The sequence below is a fragment of the Balaenoptera borealis genome (assembly GCF_965194805.1).
Source record: "Balaenoptera borealis genome assembly, chromosome: 6".
In the NCBI taxonomy this organism is placed as follows: domain Eukaryota; kingdom Metazoa; phylum Chordata; class Mammalia; order Artiodactyla; family Balaenopteridae; genus Balaenoptera; species Balaenoptera borealis.
In genome coordinates, this window is record NC_138863.1 from 60,902,834 (window position 1) to 60,925,007 (window position 22,174).

Genomic DNA, 22,174 nt, shown 5'->3' on the forward strand with positions numbered 1-22,174 from the left:
CTGAAGCAGATACTGATTGGGCAAAGCTTAAGGACAAGGGCCCTTGGAACTAAACAAAAGCAAATTCATTCTGTTGACAGATGTTGATTACATCAAAGCAACAAGGAACTCCCCCAACTTGCATTTTTTAAAAAACAATTAATACCTCTCTACAATCTACACAATAAGGACAAAGTAAGTTTTTAAACCAATCATAACTGACATTATTAAACTTGTTTTCTAAAAGTTTCGGTTGAGTTCTGGTGTGTTTTTAGCTATGAGCTTCTCCAAACAGTGCTTTATTCATTCCCACGGACATGTCTGGGGAGCTAAGCTGCCCATGCCATCAGCCCCTTCCTTCCAGGGGTTAACTGCTCTGACTGCCAAATAAAATACAGAGCAAGCCATGTAATTATGGAGACAGTCAAAGGGCAGGCTCTATTTTGAAATCTATTTGCACGGACAAGGTCTTCCAATTGAGCTTACAGGAAACAAGCTGGTAAAGAGCCTCCTTCTCCCCAGATGCTTTCCACACTTTTTCTCCAATTCAGAAAATCATGGATATGGACACCATACACCATTACTTCCTGGATTTTAAGCTAAGATGCCATTACAAGGAGAAGAGTGGATCTGTTTCACAAACCTGTAAAAAAAACTTTTTTTTTTCCCCTTAATTAACAGCATTTGGCAACAGCATTTGGCAACAGCCTCTGGACGATAAAGCTACAGTGTTTATTAAACAACATTTCTCAAGAGGATACAGGCCAATTGTTATGCAGGTGTTGGAAAACAGATCATTTTCTTTAATGCTCAAAATAAAGTACATAGTCAAGTCTAAAGTATGCTGGCATAAACACTTATCTGAAATAAAGATTCTACTCGACATCCAACAGGGTTGTCCTTGAAGTTATTTATAGCTAAGATTGCTAAAACAGTAACAAAGATTCCACAGAAATAAAAAAAAAAGAAATGTGTAAAGTATTTTAAGTGACAAAAAATCACAAGTCACTTTCATGCTGAGACATAAAAATTTGTCCTAGTTGCTTAAAGCTCTAAGTTTGCAATTTCTATGAGACTTTATCATACTCATATTAAAATAGAATTGGGCCACTACAACTAATAACACTAAGTAGTCAAAGGAAGGTGAGATAGTAGTCTTCACCACACATATGAGGCTATGGATGTAACTCATCATCAAGCCTATAAACCAGAGCCTGGGAGTCCTGGTTCTAAAGAAGATGAGCTGGAAAGCCAGCCACAGAGCACTTCTGGGAAGAGGAAGGGTGGCGGCCTGAGGGCACCCTCTACCAATAATAACAACATTCAAGAATGATGCCCAGGTCATGGCAAAACATGACCTTCCCCAAGGCTCCATCAGGAAGTTGGCTCTGCGCTACATCCCTCTTCCTTTTTAACAAAATGTATCAATAGCAACTGATAGAGTATAATGTCAATGACAAGTTCAGAAATGGGTTTAGGAAAAATACTTCATTTTGCTTCTTAACAAAAGCTAGTTGGATAGTATGTTATTATTCATTAATTTACATCACTAGCACCTAGGGATCTGTGATTTAAACAAAAAGCATTCCCCTCTTCTTGGGTGACAAAAACAACCCAACCTATTCTAGAAACACAGATCAATAAACATACCTATTTAATAAAGTAGACTCATGTTTGTGAACCTAGAAAAAAGTTCCTTTAGGCCGGCCCAATCATAGCCGGGGGAGGAGTGTCAAAGATTATAGTAAGAACACAAAATCTAAATCTAAAAGCAGATCATTTGGTGGATAAGTGGAAGTTACATAGAAACGATTAATCTGTAAAAGGAACGAGGACTACTGTATGAAATTTCTCCATTTAAGATGAAAAATGTTTAGTTCAAAATTTGAATTTAAATTCATCTTTATAATCATAAAATATGGAGTCACACTGAAATAGTATATGCTTAGAAAATCCCATTGTGTCTCAGCTAAAGTTTAGAGAAAAGCAGCTTTTTAGCACTTCAACAATACATATACTCAGGCAACTTCTTGGACAAAGAAATATTGTATCCTTTCACAGGAAATAAAGAAGCTGTTTATTAGGGCTGTGGTTAAAATGTAATAATTCATTCCAGTTGAGCCCTGTGAAAAATGTCATCAAAATATCATTTTCTTTGCCAGATTTTCTGGATGCCGTAGTATCATTTAAATACAGAATAAAAGTCAAGCTGTGATCAGAGTAGAAGTACGACACCAAAATGACCCCAAAGCAAACATTCATTCTGTCAAAGTAACAGGAAAGAATTTCACACAGTCCTGATACCCAGAGAATGCACACTTCTAGGTTAGCACAGAACATCTGGCAAACTTCAACTTTCCAAAGTCTCTCAAAAAAACATTCCTATTACCTCACATACTTGGGTTAAAGAAGAGGAAAAAATAGAAAAAAATTTATATTAAAGCACACACGTAAGCATCAGAAAGAGCAGTTTCACAGAAATAACACATGGAATTCAATTTTAGAGAAAGTCTGTATAAAAATATCATGAGTTTACAAAAAACTGACATAGTAAGAAAGTCCTTCTTTAATTCTTTAAAAAAGACTATTCTTAAATACTACTGTCATGTAAAATACTACTCAAAATATTAGTTATTTGGATAAAAATATCCAGTAATAGAAGACGTTGGGACTTATAATTTATGATCAAAGGCACAGCTTTAATATGAATATTTTTCAATTGTACTAAAGCCTTTGAAAAGACTGTAATTTTAATCTTCCTCTCACAACAGGGTCAACTGAATTCTATATGCAACATGCTCTAGTTATATTGTTGGATGCATTCCTTTTTTCCTTCTTTTTATGAGCCCTTTAAAGTTATTTACGCAAATAATTGGTATAAAATAGCTCAGAGCTTTGACCCAAACTACAGTATCATTACCAAAAAACCCCTACAAAACCCAAAAAACATCTTAATATTTTCCTGAGAATGCTTTCACTGTACAGCTCCAAGTGAAAGGCATGAAACAAAAAGAAACCATTTGAATATAAATCCTACGGTGGTATTTTGACAATTGTGGGAGTTCTGCCCTGTAACCAGGCAATAGAAGCGGTAGGTAGTTCGGTAGGTCAATAATCACAACCGAAAATAAGAAAGCTAAGCTCCAGGAAAACAATATATTTTCAGCTTCTGCAGTTGAGATTACACAGATTCAAGACAATAGAAGCCAAGATCATTCATCAAGGAGTCATTTTCACAAAAAATAAAGAGAAAATACACAGTAGCCTCTTTAGCAAAGGAAAAAGTTCCAAATTATCTGAAGGCAGCTTTTTGAAGTGATGTAGTTATGTTGCCACAAATAACTTTATATTCAATTCAACTATGTAGCCTTAGTTAACCACATGAATAAATAACAGCTCCATTGCTTTAAGAATTAATGCAAAAAGTACAATGTATTAAAATGGTACAGGCTTAAAAGGGGAGTTCCACAGAAGCCTGCTTACAAATTGGCTCTTGTATTTTTTTTTTCAGATATGGATGCTCAGCTATAAAATCATTATTTTCTGTACTAAAGATTAAAAATGAAAACCACTGCCACCACTACCCAAATGTGTACTCTTTACCTGTATAAAGCAGGCTGCCTCTCATAGCTGAAAACACAATATTACTTGAAATCCGTAGCTTCTTCACACTTGGTGGAATGACAAATTCATCATCTCATTTTTAGATTAAAGTCTTCAGTAGAGCCAGTCCTGAAATATTTGATGTGTACAATATTTGAAGCATGCTATTGTCTAATGTGAACACTTTTTGAAGTATAGTTCTACCAGAGTGTTATAAAACAAAAACAAAAATGCCAAGACAAAACATAGCCCATTTGGAGGTAAAAAGAAATAGTAGAATTTCAAACACTTTATATTTTGCTTGTGAATGTGCCATGGGATTTTCCTCTGAAAGGTGTCCCTTCCTAATTATATTTACTTGAGTTCTTGTTTAAATTGTTTTCCCTTCTCTGAGCATTAGTTGGTTTACTTGGACAAGTTAGTTAAATTCTCTAAGTCTTAGTTTGCTCACCCGTTAACAGGAATAACAATACCTTCTTCACAGGGTTGCTATGATAACTGTATGACATGAGGTATGGAGAGTGGCACAAGGTAAGCACTCGATAAGTGGTAATTATGATCACTGGTTGCCTGACTATGGGAGAAGGTCACTCTAAAATGGACTAATCAGTAGGTAGAAACCAGCCTGAACGTCAAAATATGTTTTGGATAATTCACAAAGTAAGTACTTCACAAAATATTCATGAGATCCTAGGTTGGGTCCCAGAACTGCTACTTAAAAACCATGCTATCGGGCTTCCCTGGTGGCGCAGTGGTTGAGAATCTGCCTGCCAATGCAGGGGACACGGGTTCGAGCCCTGGTCTGGGAAGATCCCACATGCCGCCGAGCAACTACGTCCGTGAGCCACAACTACTGAGCCTGCGCGTCTGGAGCCTGTGCTCTGCAACAAGAGAGGCCGCGATAGTGAGAGGCCCGCGCACCGCGATGAGGAGTGGCCTCCGCTTGCCGCAACTAGAGAAAGCCCTCGCACAGAAACGAAGACTCAACACAGCCATAAATAAATAAATAAATAAACCCAAAGTTAAAAAAAAAAAAAAAAAAGATACCTTAAAAAAAAAAAAACAAAAAAAAAAAACCATGCTATCCAAAGCACTGGTCGTCTCCTGCCTTTATCACAGGACCACCCTGACCATCAAATGACATTGCAGATGTATAAACACTTTATAAACCATACGGCATCTCATGATTGTAGTGTATTGAGAGAAGGCTTAAATTCAGTAGGATGAATTATGTACAGCCTAATTTTGACATTTTTCTGAGAGTTCTTGGTGGGGCCTTGCTAGAAAGCTGATGGTAAAGCCTAAGGAAAGTCTCTTTTTCCATTTAGAAGCATAAACGATCCCAGCTTTTTTCAAGAATCATATCCTTCCAAACACATTAGTATATAGAATAGATTTTATATTTGTGCAAAGGGTGGGATGAGAGAAGTATGTTCTAGAAACATTCTACTTGGCAGTGAACATCCCCTGTAAAGCTCCTTACCACAAATAATTTTGAGAGCAGAATGTTGTTATTTTTATTCTGTTATTAAATAGTGTTCAGTCAATGTTATGCTTAGTCATAAACTGTTACGTTGTCCTTGGTAACCTCAGTAACTTAGTTTGTAAGTTTAAACACATTTGTTTGACTATTTAATAGAAATATTCTAGAGCTCACCGAATCTTATTGTTTAAATGTACCAAGAAGTTTCCTTTGCATAAAAATTCCTGTTTATTAAACAGTAATACAAGAACTTATTTATATTTCAAGCACTACCAACATACATCATTTATGACAAAAAAGGCAAGCACTCCATAAGAAATGCTCAATCACTGTCAATCACAAACACTAAAATATAAAAACCAAAGCGAGCCGTGTGAACTGTATTAAATTCAGCTAAACACAGAACTACCAACAGAACAAACAAAAAAACAAATAATTATCAGTGACTCACAGATCTATTTACATGAGATACACAAAATAACGTGCAAAGGTGTAACCATGGTAACGTGATAGCCTAAATTGAGTGCCTTTAAAATTTGCACTTATTTAAACACTATGCAAACTGATGTCCTTACAAAATTTAAATGTTTCAAAAGTAGTCAAAGCTTATCTTTGTTATCTGATCATTGATCAAAATAGTTTCAACTATAAATCAGCTGTCTTTAAAATTATTCATGGCCCAATTTAATGAAACCATGATAAAAATATCAAACAATTTTTTCTAATTTTTCAGCAAACTATTTTCACAACCACCGATTAACAATTGAAAAAACTCAGCTATATACAATAAATCTCATAATAGTCAAAGAATATTAAAACATGCTTTGACATAAAGACTTTTCTTAAACTCACACTGTTGCATGTAACCACCCCCCCTACTTCTAATTAGCTACTAAAGCAGTAATGCTATCAGCTGTTTCAGTTTATAGGTGATTTTCACTGACAATTACCATTTGAATAGTTTAATATTTAATGCTACAGTTAGTCCTAATGTCTTTTATTTTATTTCTTAAGCTACAGGAGTAAAACATTATTTTGTAGTTCACTGGCTACCACACTTAAGATGTAATGTTTAGTGTGTATTTCATTATGTAGATGAGCAATGGATGTTGCTTGACATGATCTAAATGGGTCAACAGTATTTTCCTGGTCACATTAATCATTCAGACAGCTAGAATTTTTAAAAATGGCCTTGAAAACTAAAACTAGAGAATCTATTCACATAATGACACTCACCATTGGCGGGTTATCTAGGATGTGGTTAAGGAGAAGGAAGAGTTACAGACTTTGAACACATGTTTCATTATTTACTCGGAAACCACTTCAAGACCCTAGCTCTCTGTTTTCAGAATCTAAGTGAACACCCACAGGGACAGATTTCTGAGATACCAAACGGTAGTTAAAAAAAAAAAAAAAAAGCATTAGATGGAAATCTATGAAAACTTTTTCATTTGAGAAGAAAGAATAAAATTTGGGGAGCCCAGCTGTAAATGAGACAGGGCCCCAAGGGTATGATCAGGCAAATGGTATCTATACACATATACCCCAGCATGGATGAGGACACAGCACTCACTTTGGACAGCCATCATGTCTTCACCCGCTGATGGCTCCTAGGAAGTGAAGAAGAGAAGGAGAAAAAGAAAAAGCAGAACTGGCCTTGAGAAACAGCTGTAAATCATCTGTGCCAGCTGCATCAAAAGAAAGAATCTGATAAGGAACATGGAGAGAGACAGATGTGAACCCATGAACAGCAACTCCAGTTTCCTCTTCCCTTCATTGTCATGACTGACCTCTCCACTGAGTCTGACCGAGGGACGCTCTGGTCTACATGGCTAGGCAATATGCTGGAAGACCATCCTGGACAACCATCTTACCACTTTGTTCCATATGAATTAGGTGCTTTCAAATAAAAGTATGGAAGCCACATGCAATCGCTTCCCTCCCACCAGAAGCTCTTCAGTGGGTCTTTGGCAGCTGTGAAGAAGACAGTGTCCGGCATTAGCTTTCTCTTTCTGAACTCACTTCGCAAGGGTCACCCTGCCAAGTGGATGTGCTCTGTCCTTGCCTGAAACCACACAGAATGAGCCAGAGTTCATGGGAAGCCTACTTTTTTTTTTTTTTTCTGATTATGAAAATGGTATATGCATGGTATTAAACGTTTTTATAACAATACAGAGAAAGCATAAATAGTATAAAGTAAAAAATGGTAAAGAGCTTCCTCAAATGATCACTGTTAACATTCAGCAAACACACTTTAGACCATTTCTCTATGTACCCATTAATATATTTTTATTATATTTTTAATAGTATATTAATTTATATTTTATAAATATTCTGTTTGTACATGTAGTTTTATAAACTGCTATTCTGAAAGCAAGTAATTTCTCTCCACAATATACAGAAGTTTCCTGTCTTTTTTTTTTAATTAATTAATTTAATTTATTTTATTTTTGACTGCGTTGGGTCTTCGTTGCTGCATGCGGGCTTTCTCTAGTTGCGGCGAGTGGGGACTTCTCTTCGTTGCGGTGCGCGGGCTTCTCATTGGGGTGGCTTCTCTTGTTGCGGAGCAGGGGCTCTGGGCGCGTGGGCTTCAGTAGCTGTGGCTCGTGGGCTCTAGAGCGCAGGCTCAGTAGTTGTGGCGCACGGGCTTAGTTGCTCCGCGGCATGTGGGATCCTCCCGGACCAGGGCTGGAACCCATGTCCCCTGCATTGGCAGGCAGATTCCCAACCACTGCGCCACCAGGGAAGCCCAAGATACCTGTCTTTAACAAAAACTATAGATCTACATGATACTTTTTATCCTCCTGGGTTACTGGTTTCATAGTATTCCTTTATATGGATGGGTAACATAGCACTTTATTTAACTGATGATGAGCATTTAGGTGAGTTCTTCTGTTTTGTGCCCTGCACAATATACCTTTTACAAATACATGTATTTGTAATTATTCTTTTTAGCTTAAATTCCCAGAAGTAGAATTCTTGGGTTAAAAAATATACAAAATTCTGACATATCTGCAAAACTGCTCTCCACAAAAGCGCAATTTATATTCCCAATGGTGCCTATTTTCCTACACCCTCACCACTATTATTAATGTTGAAACCTTTGTCAGTCTGATAAATGAAAAATGGTATCTCGCTTTTACTTGTTTTTCTTCAGATACTACTGAGGTTGAAGATCTCTTTATTTATGTATTTATATTCTTTTGTGAAATCCCCATTTAGGCCTTGTGGGCTGTTTTTTTACTGGATTTACTTTAAGTGTGCTCTGTGAATTAGAAACATTAAACATTTGTGTACTATATTGTTTCAAAATTTTTTTCAGTTTGCCATTTGCATTTCAAATTTGTTTAAAGTGTGGGCTTAGGGACTTCCCTGGTGGTTCAGTGGTTAAGAATCCACCTGCCAATACAGGGGACACGGGTTCGAGCTCTGGTCCGGGAAGATCCCACATGCCGCGGAGCAACTAAACCCGTGCGCCACAACCACGGAAGCCGGCGCGCCTAGAGCCGGTGCTCCCAACAAGAGAAGCCACCGCAACGAGAAGCCCGCGCAACGAAGAGTAGCCCCCTCTCGCCGCAACTAGAGAAAGCCCGTGCACAGCAACAAAGACCCAACGCAGCCAAAAATAAATAAAATTAAATATTATAAAAAAAAATAAAATAAAGTGTGGGCTTATATTGAATTTATAGATTAATCTAGGGAGACTATGACTCTCTAAAATATTTAGTTGTCTTATTTAAGAGATGTCCTTACATTTACTGCAGTCTTCTTTACTATATCTCAGTAGACATCTAATGTCTTCACATAGGCCCTGTATATTCCTTATTATTTGTTTACTCTGGGAGATTTTATATTCTTGTTTGTTATCATAAATGGATTTTTCCATTATATTATCTGCCTAAATATAGGACAATAATTGTTTTTCTTTTAAAAAAACATAAGTTTTAAAAAGTTGAAATATAATATTCCAGTGTCATACTTTCATGCTCCTTAATATATTAAAAAAATCAAACAGACATACAGACTCACATGCTTTTTCCACTGGAAAGAAGTGAGTTGGGACTGACTGGGGTTAGCTAGACTTTCCTTTCCATCATTGCCAACTCACCCCCTCTTACCTTGTCTCTCCCCAGTGTTACCCTCCCTCTTCTCAAATATGAAGTGTTAAACGAGGTAGGCTAACAGGTGCTGGAAGTGCCAGTAAATTAAAGGCACCAAAAAAGAAGGCTAGATTTTTGGGAAAGGTTTGATATTTAAAATATTCCCTCTCAAAAGCAATGACCTAATCATGAGGGGTTGGGGGAAAGAGTTAGAACTTTTTAGGACTTATTATTCTACACTTACCTAAATTTACAGCTTAGTCTTGTTTTTGTGTTGAGTTGTGTGTCTGGGTTGGGATGGGGCAACCATAATCTTTCCAGTGGTAGGGTTCCATCTTAATTCAACCTTTATGCTGCTGTAACTGTGCCTGCAGGCACAAGAAGGTCTGACTGCATTGAGCAAGCAGCACAATTACGAAAATTCCCCTCATCTTATAACAGGGAAAGAAATCAAGAACTTTAAATAAAAATAAATTTAAAACTAATCTGCCAGCTTTCCGACCAAGGTCTCTGTATAGCTCTAGTTGCCAGGATCCTCTCATATTCAGTTTGACTTCTCCCTGGGAAGACAAATATTCCTTAAAGTTGTAGAAGGGGGGCCAGGGTGTGTGTGGGGAAAATCCTCTCCTTACTGTTCTCTTAGAGCAAATGCTCTCCTGACGTATTCTCTTCCATGAGTTTCAGAATACTACTTCCAACTCCACCTGCAAGTTTGGAAAATCCCTATGACATATATTTGGCAGAAAAAAATGACTAATTTTTTGCATTATAAATATCTGACCCACAGGTAATAGCATGGAGGATTACACCCTTTTCTCTACTTTTACCTATATTTGAAATTTTCAATAATAAAAAATTTAAAGAGCATTTGGTCTAGCACTAAAAAAGAAAAATAGCTTTCCTAAAGAATTCAAAGAGGGCTTCCCTGGTGGTGCAGTGGTTAAGAATCTGCCTGCCAATGCAGGGGACATGGATTCGAGCCCTGGTCCGGGAAGATCCCACATGCCGCAGAGCAACTAAGCCTGTGAGCCACAACTACTGAGCCTGTGCTCTAGAGCCCACAAGCCACAACTACTGAAGCCTGCACACCTAGAGCCTGTGCTCCACAACAAGAGAAGCCACTGCAATGAGAAGTCCGTGCACCGCAACGAAGAGCAGCCCCTGCTCACCGCAACTAGAGAAAAGCCCGTGTGCAGCAATGAAGACCCAATGCAGCCAAAAATAAAATAAAATAAAAGAATTCAAAGAAGTGTAGGAAATGGAAGAGTTATTCTAAATCTAGCATGCTGTTTACACATGAAAAAACAAAGTATTTAAAATGAGCATTGATCTGCAATTGCTCCTGTTAGGAACAGCCCCAGGACTGATGCTTCTTGATGGTAGAAACTGCAGAGTTATTCACACATTTCTAATTTGCAGTTCACAGCCACGCATGCTTCTTTGGAGTAAACCTGGGGTTGAGTTTTAACTGCTCATATGTTACGCAAGTAAAACTCCTAAAGTACATTATAGCACAACAGGGCACAGGTTTGGACACCAAACTCTTTCTGAGCACAGTGTGATATAAGGTGCTGGCTGGGATCTGAAAAGTGTCTGGGGCTTGGCCATCATGGTGATGTACAGAGAGGCGGGAAGTCTTCATGGAAGTTCAACACTGGAAGTGCTGGAGAAACACTGCAGTGAGGGAAGTTCCATTTCCACCTTTGTGTCATAAAACCTTAGGCAGCAAGTAGATTTTTGCACAATGGTACGGGGCCCCTCAGGTAAGTATTTCAGGGATAATATATAAAACAGGAAGACCATAAATCCTGTAAAGGGGGTAGCAGTGGACTGACATGGACAGAATTTACACCTAGAATTAATGTGTCATCATTACCAAATCCACTCTGCTCTCAACTCCATTGCCATGACTAGACGATGCTCAGCTCACTGAGTAACCTGAAAGGCTGGCAATATTTGGGTTTGGTGACGGCTAATTCAGACCTCATAAATATTATGTAACTCTAGTCTTTTTGCCTCTAGCCAACCAGCCTGACTGCAATTTTCAGACACAAGTGGCAAACTGACATTGAGAATTTATGAGCTTTGCCATATTAGTAATGCACATTTCCTTTTTAATTATTCTAGCCTGTAGCCTGAAGCAGATTATAATTATCATTCCTTTTGCCATACAAATCTGAAGATCTAAAAGTGGTTCAGGTGGCAACATCAATGTTTCAATGTTCTATGTAGATTGGTAAATAAAAGCCCATATATGACAAATGAAAAGCACATGGATATTTGTATTGCTAGAATTTTAAGATAGCTTATTAAAGCTTGGTCCCCATCACAGTGTGTCCATATAAATTGCTTCCCTATCCTATTAGAGATGTTTTTCACTTTACTATCAAACAAATGCATGTTGTACAGTTTGCTTGGAGCAGGATATTCAGGTAGTCAGTGATCCATACTATGGAAGAAGTTAGTTCTACACCAAGATAAATATGTGGTCTTAGCTGTTAGGAAAGCATTTTCCTACATAAACAATGTGTCTAAGTTCTAGGCTAGCCCATTTGCCCATAATATTACTGAAATACTACACATTTGCAATGAAAAGAAAAAGCTAGGAAACAATTCAGCTGCAAACACCTGATATTTTAGCTACATTATGGATTTTCTGGGAACGTTGCTGCCATTTACAGTGTGGTTTCTAGAGGAAAACATGTTCTACATGGACAATGAGGGAAAGTGAAATGTCCTCTCTATGGCCTTCTACCTCCCATTCTCAGCCTCTTCCTCTCCAGCTCCCACTGGAAAGGGGATGGAGGCCGAATGGCCCTGAAAATGCTAGAGAGGAGAGTAGGCCAAGTCTCATTCCTTCTCATAAAACCTGTACCAGCCCCAGAGGTAGGATCCTCATGCTGCTTCAGCTTCTTCCAACGTCTAGAGCAAGTGAAAGGAAGCAAGTCTGTTTTGAAGTTCAAGCAAGCCCACTTCCCCGACCCTTAGCACCAGAATGAACACCTCAAGCCCCAGTAGAGCCACCTTGAGAGGAAACATGGTGGCTCTGTGGGACTACTGTCACTCTAACTGGAGTTCACCAGTATGGGCAGGAGGTCTGGTTAATAATAACTTAGATGGAGCCAGGGGAGCTGGATTGTCTAACTTCAGTTCTGGCTCTAAGATTTACTAGCTGCCAACCTTCAGCAAGTTACTTAATCATTCTGTGCCTCAGTTTCTCTATCTGTTAATAAAAAGGGAAAATTTAAAAAACTGTGAGGATTAAATAAGTTCATATGTATTAAGTATTTATCATTATGGCACCTGGCACATAGCAATCAAGAAGTTGAGCTATCATTCATTATAGGTATAGTATCACTCTGAATGAAAAAGGTACATAAATGCACTCTCCTTTTTTAAAGCTATATTATTTTTTCCCTCTGGTCTCCAGAGCAGTAGTGGTTAGGTAGGAAGATGTAATTTAGCAAGTGGACATTAATGCCCAGAAACAGTTTATGTACCTCTAAAATACTTCTACACTCACAAGGATGCTTCAACATATGCAAATCAATCAATGTGATATACCATATCAACAAAAGAAAAGAGAAAAATTATGTGATTATCTCAATAGATGCAGAAGAAGCATTTGATAAAATTCAACATACATTCATGATAAAAACTTTGACCAAAGTGAGTATAAAGGGAACATATCTCAACATAATAAAAGCTATTTATGACAAACCCACAGCCAACATAATGCTTAATGGTGAAAAGCTGAAAGCCTTCCCACTAAAATCTGGAAGAAGACAAAGATGCCCACTCTCACCACTTCTATTTAACTTTGTACTGGAAGTCCTAGCCACAGCAATCAGACAAGAAAAAGAAATAAAAGGTATCCAAATTGGAAGGGAAGAGGTAAAATTGTCATTATATGCAGATGACATGATATTCTAAATAGAAAACCCTAAAGACTCCACACAAAAACTATTAGAACTGATAAATGGGGACTTCCCTGGTGGCACAGTGGTTAAGAATCCGCCTGCCAATGCAGGGGACACGGTTTCAATTCCTGGTCCAGGAAGATCCCACATGCTGCGGAGCAACTAAGCCCACGGGCCACAACTACTGAGCCTGTGCTCTAGAGCCCACGAGCCACAACTATTGAGCCCGTGTGCCACAACTACCGAAACCTGCGCGCCTAGAGCCTGTGCTCCCCAACAAGAGAAGCCACTGCAATGAGAAGCACGTGCACCACAATGAAGAGTAGCCCCCGCTCGCCGCAACTAGAGAAAGCCTGCGCACAGCAACAAAGACTGAATGCAGCCAAAAATAAATAAATAAATAAATAAAATTAAAAAAAAAAAAAAACTCCTAGAAGAGAACATAGGCAAAATATTCTCTCACATAAACTGTAGCAATACTTTCTTAGATCAGTCTTCCAAGGCAAAAGAAATAAAAGTAAAATACTCCTCTACACACATACACACACACACACTCCTCAAATAAAACCCAGATTTTTAAATTACAAGTACATATGAGTAACAGACAACAGTAAACTTATTTATCCATGTTGTTTTTACTAATAAATTTTTTTTTTTTTTTGGCTGCATTGGGTCTTCATTGCTGCGCATGGGCTTTCTCTAGTTGCGGCGAGTGGGGGCTACTCTTCATTGTGGTGCACAGGCTTCTCATTGCGGTGGCTTTTCTTGTTGGGGAGCACGGGCTCTAAGTGCACGGGCTTCAGTAGTTGCAGCACGTGGGATCAGTAGTCGCGGCACATGGGCTCAGGGCACATGGGCTTCAGTAGTTGTGGCACACGGGCTCAGTAGTTGTGGCTTGTGGGCTCTAGAGCACAGGCTCAGTAGTTGTGGCACATAGGCTTAGTTGCTCCGCAGCATGTGGGATCTTCCCAGACCAGGGATCAAAACCGTGTCCCCTGCATTGGCAGGTGGATTCCCAACCACTGCACCACCAGGGGAGTCCCACTAATAATGTTTTAAAGAAAGCATTTTGAAACTTAATGCAAGTACAGGTGAGGACGTGGGGCAACAAAAACACTCAGATATTACTGGAGAATGTGTCGATTGGTACAACCACAATGAAAAACAGAATGAAGTCACTAGTTCAACCCAGGTATACATGCAATAAAAATGCATACGGAGGTACAGAGATGCACCAAAAGACACATACAAGAATGTCTGTAATAGAAAAAAAGTGTAACTAACCCAAATGCCCATCTACAGTAGAATGGATAAATTATGATAAATTCATAAAATGGAAGGCTATACAGCAACCAAAATAAATGAACTACAGCTACAGACAATAATACAGATGAATATTTAAAATATAAAGTCGAGTCAAAGAAGCCAGAAAAAAAGAGAATCTGTGATTCTATTTATATAAAGGTACAAAACCAGGCAAAATTGAATCATACTCTTTAAGAATCTATACATGGGCAGGGGGGTGGTTAAGAATCTGCCTGCCAATGCAGGGGACACAGGTTTGAGCCCTTCCAGGAAGATCACACATGCCACAGAGCAACTAAGCCCATGCGCCGCAACTACTGAGCCTGCGCTCTAGAGCCCGCGAGCCACAACTACTGAGCCCGAGTGCCACAACTACTGAAGCCCATGTGCCTAAAACCCATGCTCTGCAACAAGAGAAGTCCCCGCAATGAGAAGCCTGCACACCACAACGAAGAGTAGCCCCTGCTCGCTGCAACTAGAGAAAGCCCATGCGCAGCAGTGAAGACCCAATGCAGCCAAAATAAATAAATAAATAATATTTAAACTAAAAAAAAAAAAAGAAAAGAATCTATACATGGGGGTAAAACTATAAACAAAAGTAAGAAAGTGAATACTATTAAAGTCAAGATTGTGATTACCTGGGAGATGAAAGAGATTTGGACTGGGAAAGGCAATGAGAGTTCTTCTGAGGTACAGGCAACATTCTGATTTTTTTTTTGTTTTAACTGGCACAGTAGTAATATAGGTGTTTGCTTTACAATCACTCGTTAAATTGCCCAATCCTTTTACACATGTTTCTCTCTATATATTATACTTCACAATAAAGTGCTAGAAGGCAGAGAGGAAAGAAGGCAGGAAAAGAAGAAAGGAAAGGAGGGAAGGAGGGAAGAGGAGGAGGGAGGGAGGGATAAAGCCAGAACTAGAAAACAAAATAAATCAAAAAAAAGATGAGAAAGCATTCTAACAATCGGGTTTCTGTATATTATGATGCAAGTAATTCAAAATATTAATATATTAAATTCAAGCAATTTTTAAAAATCAAGTAAAACAGAAAATCAGAAATAATTCACAATTCTTATTATACAGTGAAAATTAATAGCATAGTTATCTATATTATATTTAATTGACCAGGTTATTAGAAATTTGTATTTGAAAAAATTTAAAATGAATTCTTATAATTATTCTATTACTACAAACTAGTTAATAAATATCCTCGATGGCCATATAACTATATTCTTATTCCAGGGCTTTTTAATTGATATAACGTACATGGGACAACTATACTGCTTGCTGAAGCAGAAAAACCTACCAAACTTTCTTAGCAGGAAAACTGTATCCTTTCAGAAGCTTTATAATAACAATAATAAAATAGCTGACATGTTTGTAGCAATTTACAAAATAACTTCATACAGATTATTTAATTTGGTCCAACAACTTGTGTAAGGTAAACTGGGAAGATATTCTTGTATGTATTTTACAGGCAAAAAAACCCTTGAGACTCAAGAGGGTTAAGGGATTTGCACAAGATCACAAAAGTTACAAGTGGCAGATCTGAGTTTCAAACCTGAGCCTATTTCTTTTTTTTGAGTTTGTTTTTTTTTTTAATTTATTCTTGCCTGCGTTGGGTCTTCGTTGCTGCGCGTGGGCTTTCTCCAGTTGTGGTGAGCGGGGGCTACTCTTCGTTGTGGTGCGTGGGCTTCTCATTGCGGTGGCTTCTCTTGTTGCAAAGCATGAGCTCTCTAGGCGCGAGGGCTTCAGTAGTTGCGGCATGTGGGCTCAGTAGTTGTGACGCGTGGGCTCTAGGGAGTGTGGGCTTCAATAGTTGTGGCTCGCGGGCTCTAGAGCGCAGGCTCAGTAGCTGTGGCACCCAGGTGTATTTGCTCCACAGCATGTGGGATCTTCCCGGACCAGGGATCAAACCTGTGTCCCTCGCCTTGGCAGGTGTATTCTTAACCATTGCACCACCAGGGAAGTCCCTAAGCCTATATTTTAAAACTTTTTTTAAAAATAGAAAATTAGAAACATATGCAAAAGTAGACAGATTACTATAACAAACTCCCATGTACCCATCATCTAGCTTTAAGAATTATCCACTCATGCTGATCTTGTTTAATCTACAACCATTCTCCCTTCCTGCTGAATTATTTGGAAGCCAATCCCAGATATCATATCTGTAAATATTTCAGTATGTACATCTAAAAGATGAGAACTCTTTAATGATTTAACAATATAACCTTATCATATTAAAAAGTTAATAGTAATTCCTTAATATATCAAATATTTGTAGTCTTCAGGTACTCTCCTTTTGTCATATATATGAAAATTATATATATATAATTATATATAATTCAATTTTTTATTAAACAAATGGTTTGTTAAAATAGGATCCAAGGAAGATCTACACATTGCGTTTGATTATGTCTCTTATGCCTGTTTAATCAATTCCTCTCTCTTTTATTTTTTCTTCCATGTAATTTATTTGTTAAAGAAATGAATTTCTTTGTCCTTAGCATCTTCTTCATACTGGAATTCACTAGTTATATCTAGTGGTGTCTCTGTCCCTTATATTTCCTATAGACTGATATTAAACCCAGGGACTTGTTTTGATTCAAATTCAGTTTTTTTTAGCAAGAATATTTAAGGGGAGGTCTCTGACAGATGTCTCTCTTTTTGTGATGTTAGCAGCCACTGATGGTCAGTGCCTAGATCCATTCATTCATTAGGGGTTTGCCAAGTGGTAATATTTCATCAGTCCTTTTTAATTCGTTGGCAGGAATATTTCTATAAAGAAATCCTTTCTTTTTTTAGACTACGTATTTGGCTGTCCTGATGTTCAGTTCATACAGGAAATCAAGCTAAAGGCTTGATTCTGTCTCTCTACTTAACCAGTTTTCAGAATAGCTAGTTAAAAACTCAGAGCTCTGAACAATAAATTCAGTGTTCTTAATCAGAGATTAGATAAAATTTCTATCTAAAAGATTCTGATCTAAAATATTATCTATTTCTGTGTAAATAATTTCTATATGAAAGATTGAGTCACTGAAACTTAATTGCACTTTGAAGTAAAAATACTGGTCAGAGTCCAGTGAAACAGAAACATTTTATTAATTTTTAATCATAAAGTAAAAACATTAGTCACCCAGGCTTAATAAATCACATATCTCCTCCATCCTTTTCTTCTCACACTTTCATTTGGGGGGTGGGGTGGAGCTGGAAGATTAGAGGTAACAAGACTGCAATTCAAAGGGGGGGGGACCCAACTCCAAATGGATTTTTCTTTAAGAAAGAAACCCAAAACCGAAAGAAAACAGGTAAAATTAGCTATTGGAAATTATGGCCATGTGAATCAACCCTTGCTCCCCACATCTGGCAGCACTTAGCTCCCTGAGGGCACACTTGGTGCCCTAGGGCACCGTTACACATGTTTGACCAGCGGGGCAACAACAAAGGACACAGAGGCTATAAAAAGAGGCAGCAGGTAACCATCAGGCCGGCCAAATGGCTGAGGCACTTTGACAAAACACACAATGAAGCAACTGGTTATTCCCATGGCTGAAAAGTCAGCGAGGGAGGGCTGTATTTTAGGATTCAAATTCCACAGCGTGCCTCTTTAAGTCACTGGGTTACTTCCTTGTTTTAATCAGGTCCACAAATTTTCCCTTTTCTTTCAGACACTCAGTGAAAAACATGGGAGACAAGCTGTATAAAGTGACCTTGTGTTCTTGCCAAAAACCCATCTAAGAATTCAACTAGACTGTTTTCTGGACTTTCCCCCCAGACGGTGGAGGCAGTGAAGGTGCCAAGTTATTCTGCACACCCTGTGGCATCCTGCTCCAAAAGAGACAGAAGTGTTCGCGAATGACACAGTCCATCTGATTATACCCATTCTACAACTTAGATGAATACGGTACAATTACTTTTAAATACGGCGCCCACATAAGCAGTCATTTCATAGTTAGGAACTAGGGGCTCTGCCTTTCCCACAGCCTAAAGCCCCCTTTTGGAGCCCTTGGTACTGGTGTGTTTCCCTTCTCTCCCACCAAGAATGCCCACCCTCCCCTCCACCTCTTCACTAAGACTATTAAAAACATACCAACTCATTCCTTCGAATCCAGTCTTAGCAAAACACAGGAATGATAACGCCTATTAAACAAAGGCTTTGTGTGGATATTCCCTTAATCCGAAGGAGTGATTCTAATTGTAGGAAATTTTAGATTCAAACAGGCTGTAGAGTGGAGATATTTGGGGGCCAGCGGACCCTTCCAGTGTTTTCAGTTACACCACTGTTAATAATCTGTTTCATAAACATGAAGCTCTGGGGCGAAAAAAAACTATAAATGTCTTTAGTCTCCCTTTCCAGTGAAATATTTCTGAATTATGAGTTTTTGAAAATGATGAGCACTTACAATAAAATATTTCTAAATTATCTTGAGTACTTATTCCATAAAACAATTTCTTAAAAGTAAGCAACAGGAAGATTTCTTGAGGTATCATACATACATACATGTCGGTGAGTGTTTAATTGTGGAATTAAGATACCTTTTAGGGCTTCCCTGGTGGCGCAGTGGTTGAGAATCTGCCTGCCAATGCAGGGGACACGGGTTCGAGCCCTGGTCTGGGAAGATCCCACGTGCCGCGGAGCAACTACGTCCGTGAGCCACAATCACTGAGCCTGCGCGTCTGGAGCCTGTGCTCCGCAACAAGAGAGGCCGCGATAATGAGAGGCCAGCGCACCGCGATGAAGAGTGGCCCCCACGTGCCGCAACTAGAGAAAGCCCTCGCACAGAAACGAAGACTCAAAACAGCCATAAATAAATAAATAAATAAACCCAAAGTTTAAAAAAAAAAAAAGATACCTTTTAGCAAAAGCGTCCCATACAACTAAATATTTGGAGAAGCTAAATATATTTACTTTTTTTTTTTTTTTTGGTTGTGTTGGGTCTTCGTTGCTGCGCGCGGGGGCTACTCTTCTCATAGGCAGTGTTGCTCTGCGGCACGTGTGATCTTCCCAGACCAGGGATCGAACCCGTGTCCCCTGCATTGGCAGGCGGACTCTTAACCACTGCACCACCAGGGAAGTCCCTATATTTCAATTTTTAAGTACAGAAGAAAGTTACATGAAAGATTTTATTAAGAAACAGAATATTTCTCACTAATCGATGTTGCTCCAGGGTCTCCAATTTGCCATAAAAGGCAGAAAGGTAACTGATGAGTGCATAACTATTGCTTGTGACTTTATTACAAAACCAGAAGCATATCAACGATTTGAATTTAAAAAGATACTTCCAAATGCTGAAGGCTGGGGCCAGGGTTCATGGGTTAAGAATGCAGACAGGGGTTTTGTCCGAGATATCCCTCCTGTAATGTGATAGCAGTGCTGTGTCACACATCTTCAGGCCCCTTACTTCTTGCCTGCTTTAGTTCATTTCCACCTCTGCAATATATATATATTTTTTTAATGTAGGCTTAAAAATTAGCTACGTCAGGTTTCATGAGTTCGAGGCAGTTATTTTTGTAGCCTATAGTTTTTTCATTCACCTGTTATTTTAGAAAATGTTTGGCATAAAGCCCATACTACAGGGGACTCTAAAACCAGAAAACATAATCCTTGCCTTTGCTTTACTGTAATATAGACAGTTTCTCCTGTTTAAGCTTTTGCTTAGATTTTACAAATGGGCAAGAACTAAAAGATGCCGGAGTTTTTACAGTTTAAGGATTTTTAGGTCTATTTTTACAAAAATTAAATATGTTTTAAAAGTGAATAAATATGTACATTTATAATTGTTGACAATAGTAAACCATACTTTTCAAGGTGACACATTCTCTGTGGAGTTTATTGATCATCTCTTGGTTTGTTATGGTTTGACCACACACTTCTTGCTGAATTCTTATTCTTCTATCTTCCTTCTTTGTTCAAGCTGTGCTGTATCTAGAAGACTAAAAATGGCCTATAAAGTTGTTTTAGCAATAAATACATGATTAAAGTAACATACTAATCATGATAAGCTTATGAGAAAATCAAGAATCAAGTTAGAATATGTCTTTAATGTTCTTAAGTTACTGAAGTGAACTTGTATCTATAATGGACATTAAAAGCAAGCACTGTCCATTTTTTACCCCTAGGAAACTGATTTTTAGCCACAGCTTCAAGTTCTTACATATCTACATCTATTTGTCATGTCGTTCACAGCAAATCAAACTTATTTTTCCTTATAAATCTTCCTTTCATAGATGCCCATGATGTTATTGGTAAATGAAAGAGCAAACTGCAGATCACCTACAGCAAGCTACCATTAGAAACACACATAGGGAATTCACTGGCAGTCCAGTGCTTAGGAATCCGCGCTTTCACTGCAGAGGGCATGGGTTCGATCCCTGGTTGGGGAACTAAGATCCTGCATCCTGCAAGCTGCGAGGAGCGGCCAAAAGAGAAACAAAACAAAACACACACACATAGAGGTTTGCACATGTGTAGAAAAAAAGCCTAAGTGAAGATAATTATTAAGTTTTCCTGCTTACAATTCTTCAATGTTTGTCAACTGCTTTTAGAACATTAATTCCAGCTTCTCAGAGTTGACATGGTCCTGCGTGGTCTGGCCTCTGCCTACCTCTCACACTCCACTCTCCCTGTCACTCATGGCCAGTCAGCCACCGGGCCCCCTTTCTGTTCTCAGACATACTAAGTCCTTTCTCGTCTCTGCATCTGCTCTTTCACCAGCTCCTCAGGTCACTGGCTCATTCACATCCTTCAGGCCTCAGCTCAAATGTCACTTCATCGGAGAGGCCTTCTGGGACTGCTCTCTCTAAAGTGGTCTCCCCAGTTACTCACTACCTCTTAACTTTGTTTATTTCCTTCCAAGCACTTTCCCGTTGTGGAATTATCGCATTTGTCTAATTGTGTCTTTGCGTCTCCCCTATCAGGATGCCAGCTCCACCAGACCTAATCCACAGCACCTACCGCAGCTGTTGGGTCTGTCCCTCTCCTGCCGTAGGTCTCTTCAGCCTGAGGAAATATTTAGTACTTTGCACCGGGATTTTCTTCTCAGAGTCTAATTTTCACAATTTGGATTTCACTTTCTCCTCAAAAAAGCTAGTCACATGAGCAAACTCCAAAGTGGGTATAAAGTATAGCTAATTCACTTGCTACCTGAGAAGCTGGAGATGAGAAAACTTCACGCAAACGTCAGTGCAAATGACATCTGTAGATAAATTACAAATGAAGAAAATTATTTTTTTTTTCTTTTTTTGCCATTTCAAATGAGTTGGTTTAATTCCAGGTGGTACAGAATTCAGGATAGAACAAACACTTAAGAACACACTTTGGCAGGATTCTGGGCTGGGTTTATACGGATCTCATCGCTAAGGTAGAAATGGCTGAGAAGAACTAAAGATAAGATGAGCCACTCTATGATTTAAGGAAATGATTTTTGAAATTATAAGGTAAGTCAGAGGGGAAAATCAAGTAACACACACATATACGTGCCTATATATGTATAAAATTATATACACACACATATATAAAATCAAATACACACATACATGTGCCTATATGTGTATAAAATTGTATACACATACATATATAACATCAAATACACACACATATGTACAAATATATATATTTGATTACCTTTAAGTATAGGATGAGACTCGATGGCTAATTCTAGACACAGACGTATATGGTTTTATGCATTAGGTTGGGAGTACTCTAGTATTTACCATCCTCTCCAGAGCTGGCTCAGTGTCTGCATACACTCGACCATCAGTACGTGTTTGTTGAATGAAGG

The 22,174-nt window shown here is 38.5% G+C and overlaps 1 protein-coding gene across 6 annotated transcripts in view; it reads right to left on the reverse strand.

Moving 5' to 3' along the window:
• Window positions 1–22,174, reverse strand: part of METAP1D (methionyl aminopeptidase type 1D, mitochondrial) — a 78,595-nt gene that overhangs the window by 24,963 nt on the left and 31,458 nt on the right. The window contains exon 2 of one of the 6 annotated variants that reach the window (XM_082395427.1): window positions 20,195–20,327. The exons of 4 other annotated variants lie outside the window; for them this stretch is intronic. In XM_082395427.1, coding sequence (XP_082251553.1) covers window positions 20,195–20,234 — 40 coding nt within the window. In that variant the 5' untranslated portion in view covers window positions 20,235–20,327. Of the gene's footprint in view, window positions 1–3,582; window positions 3,712–20,194; window positions 20,328–22,174 lie in introns of all 6 variants that reach the window. One more of the 6 variants, XM_082395429.1, reaches the window with a different exon arrangement.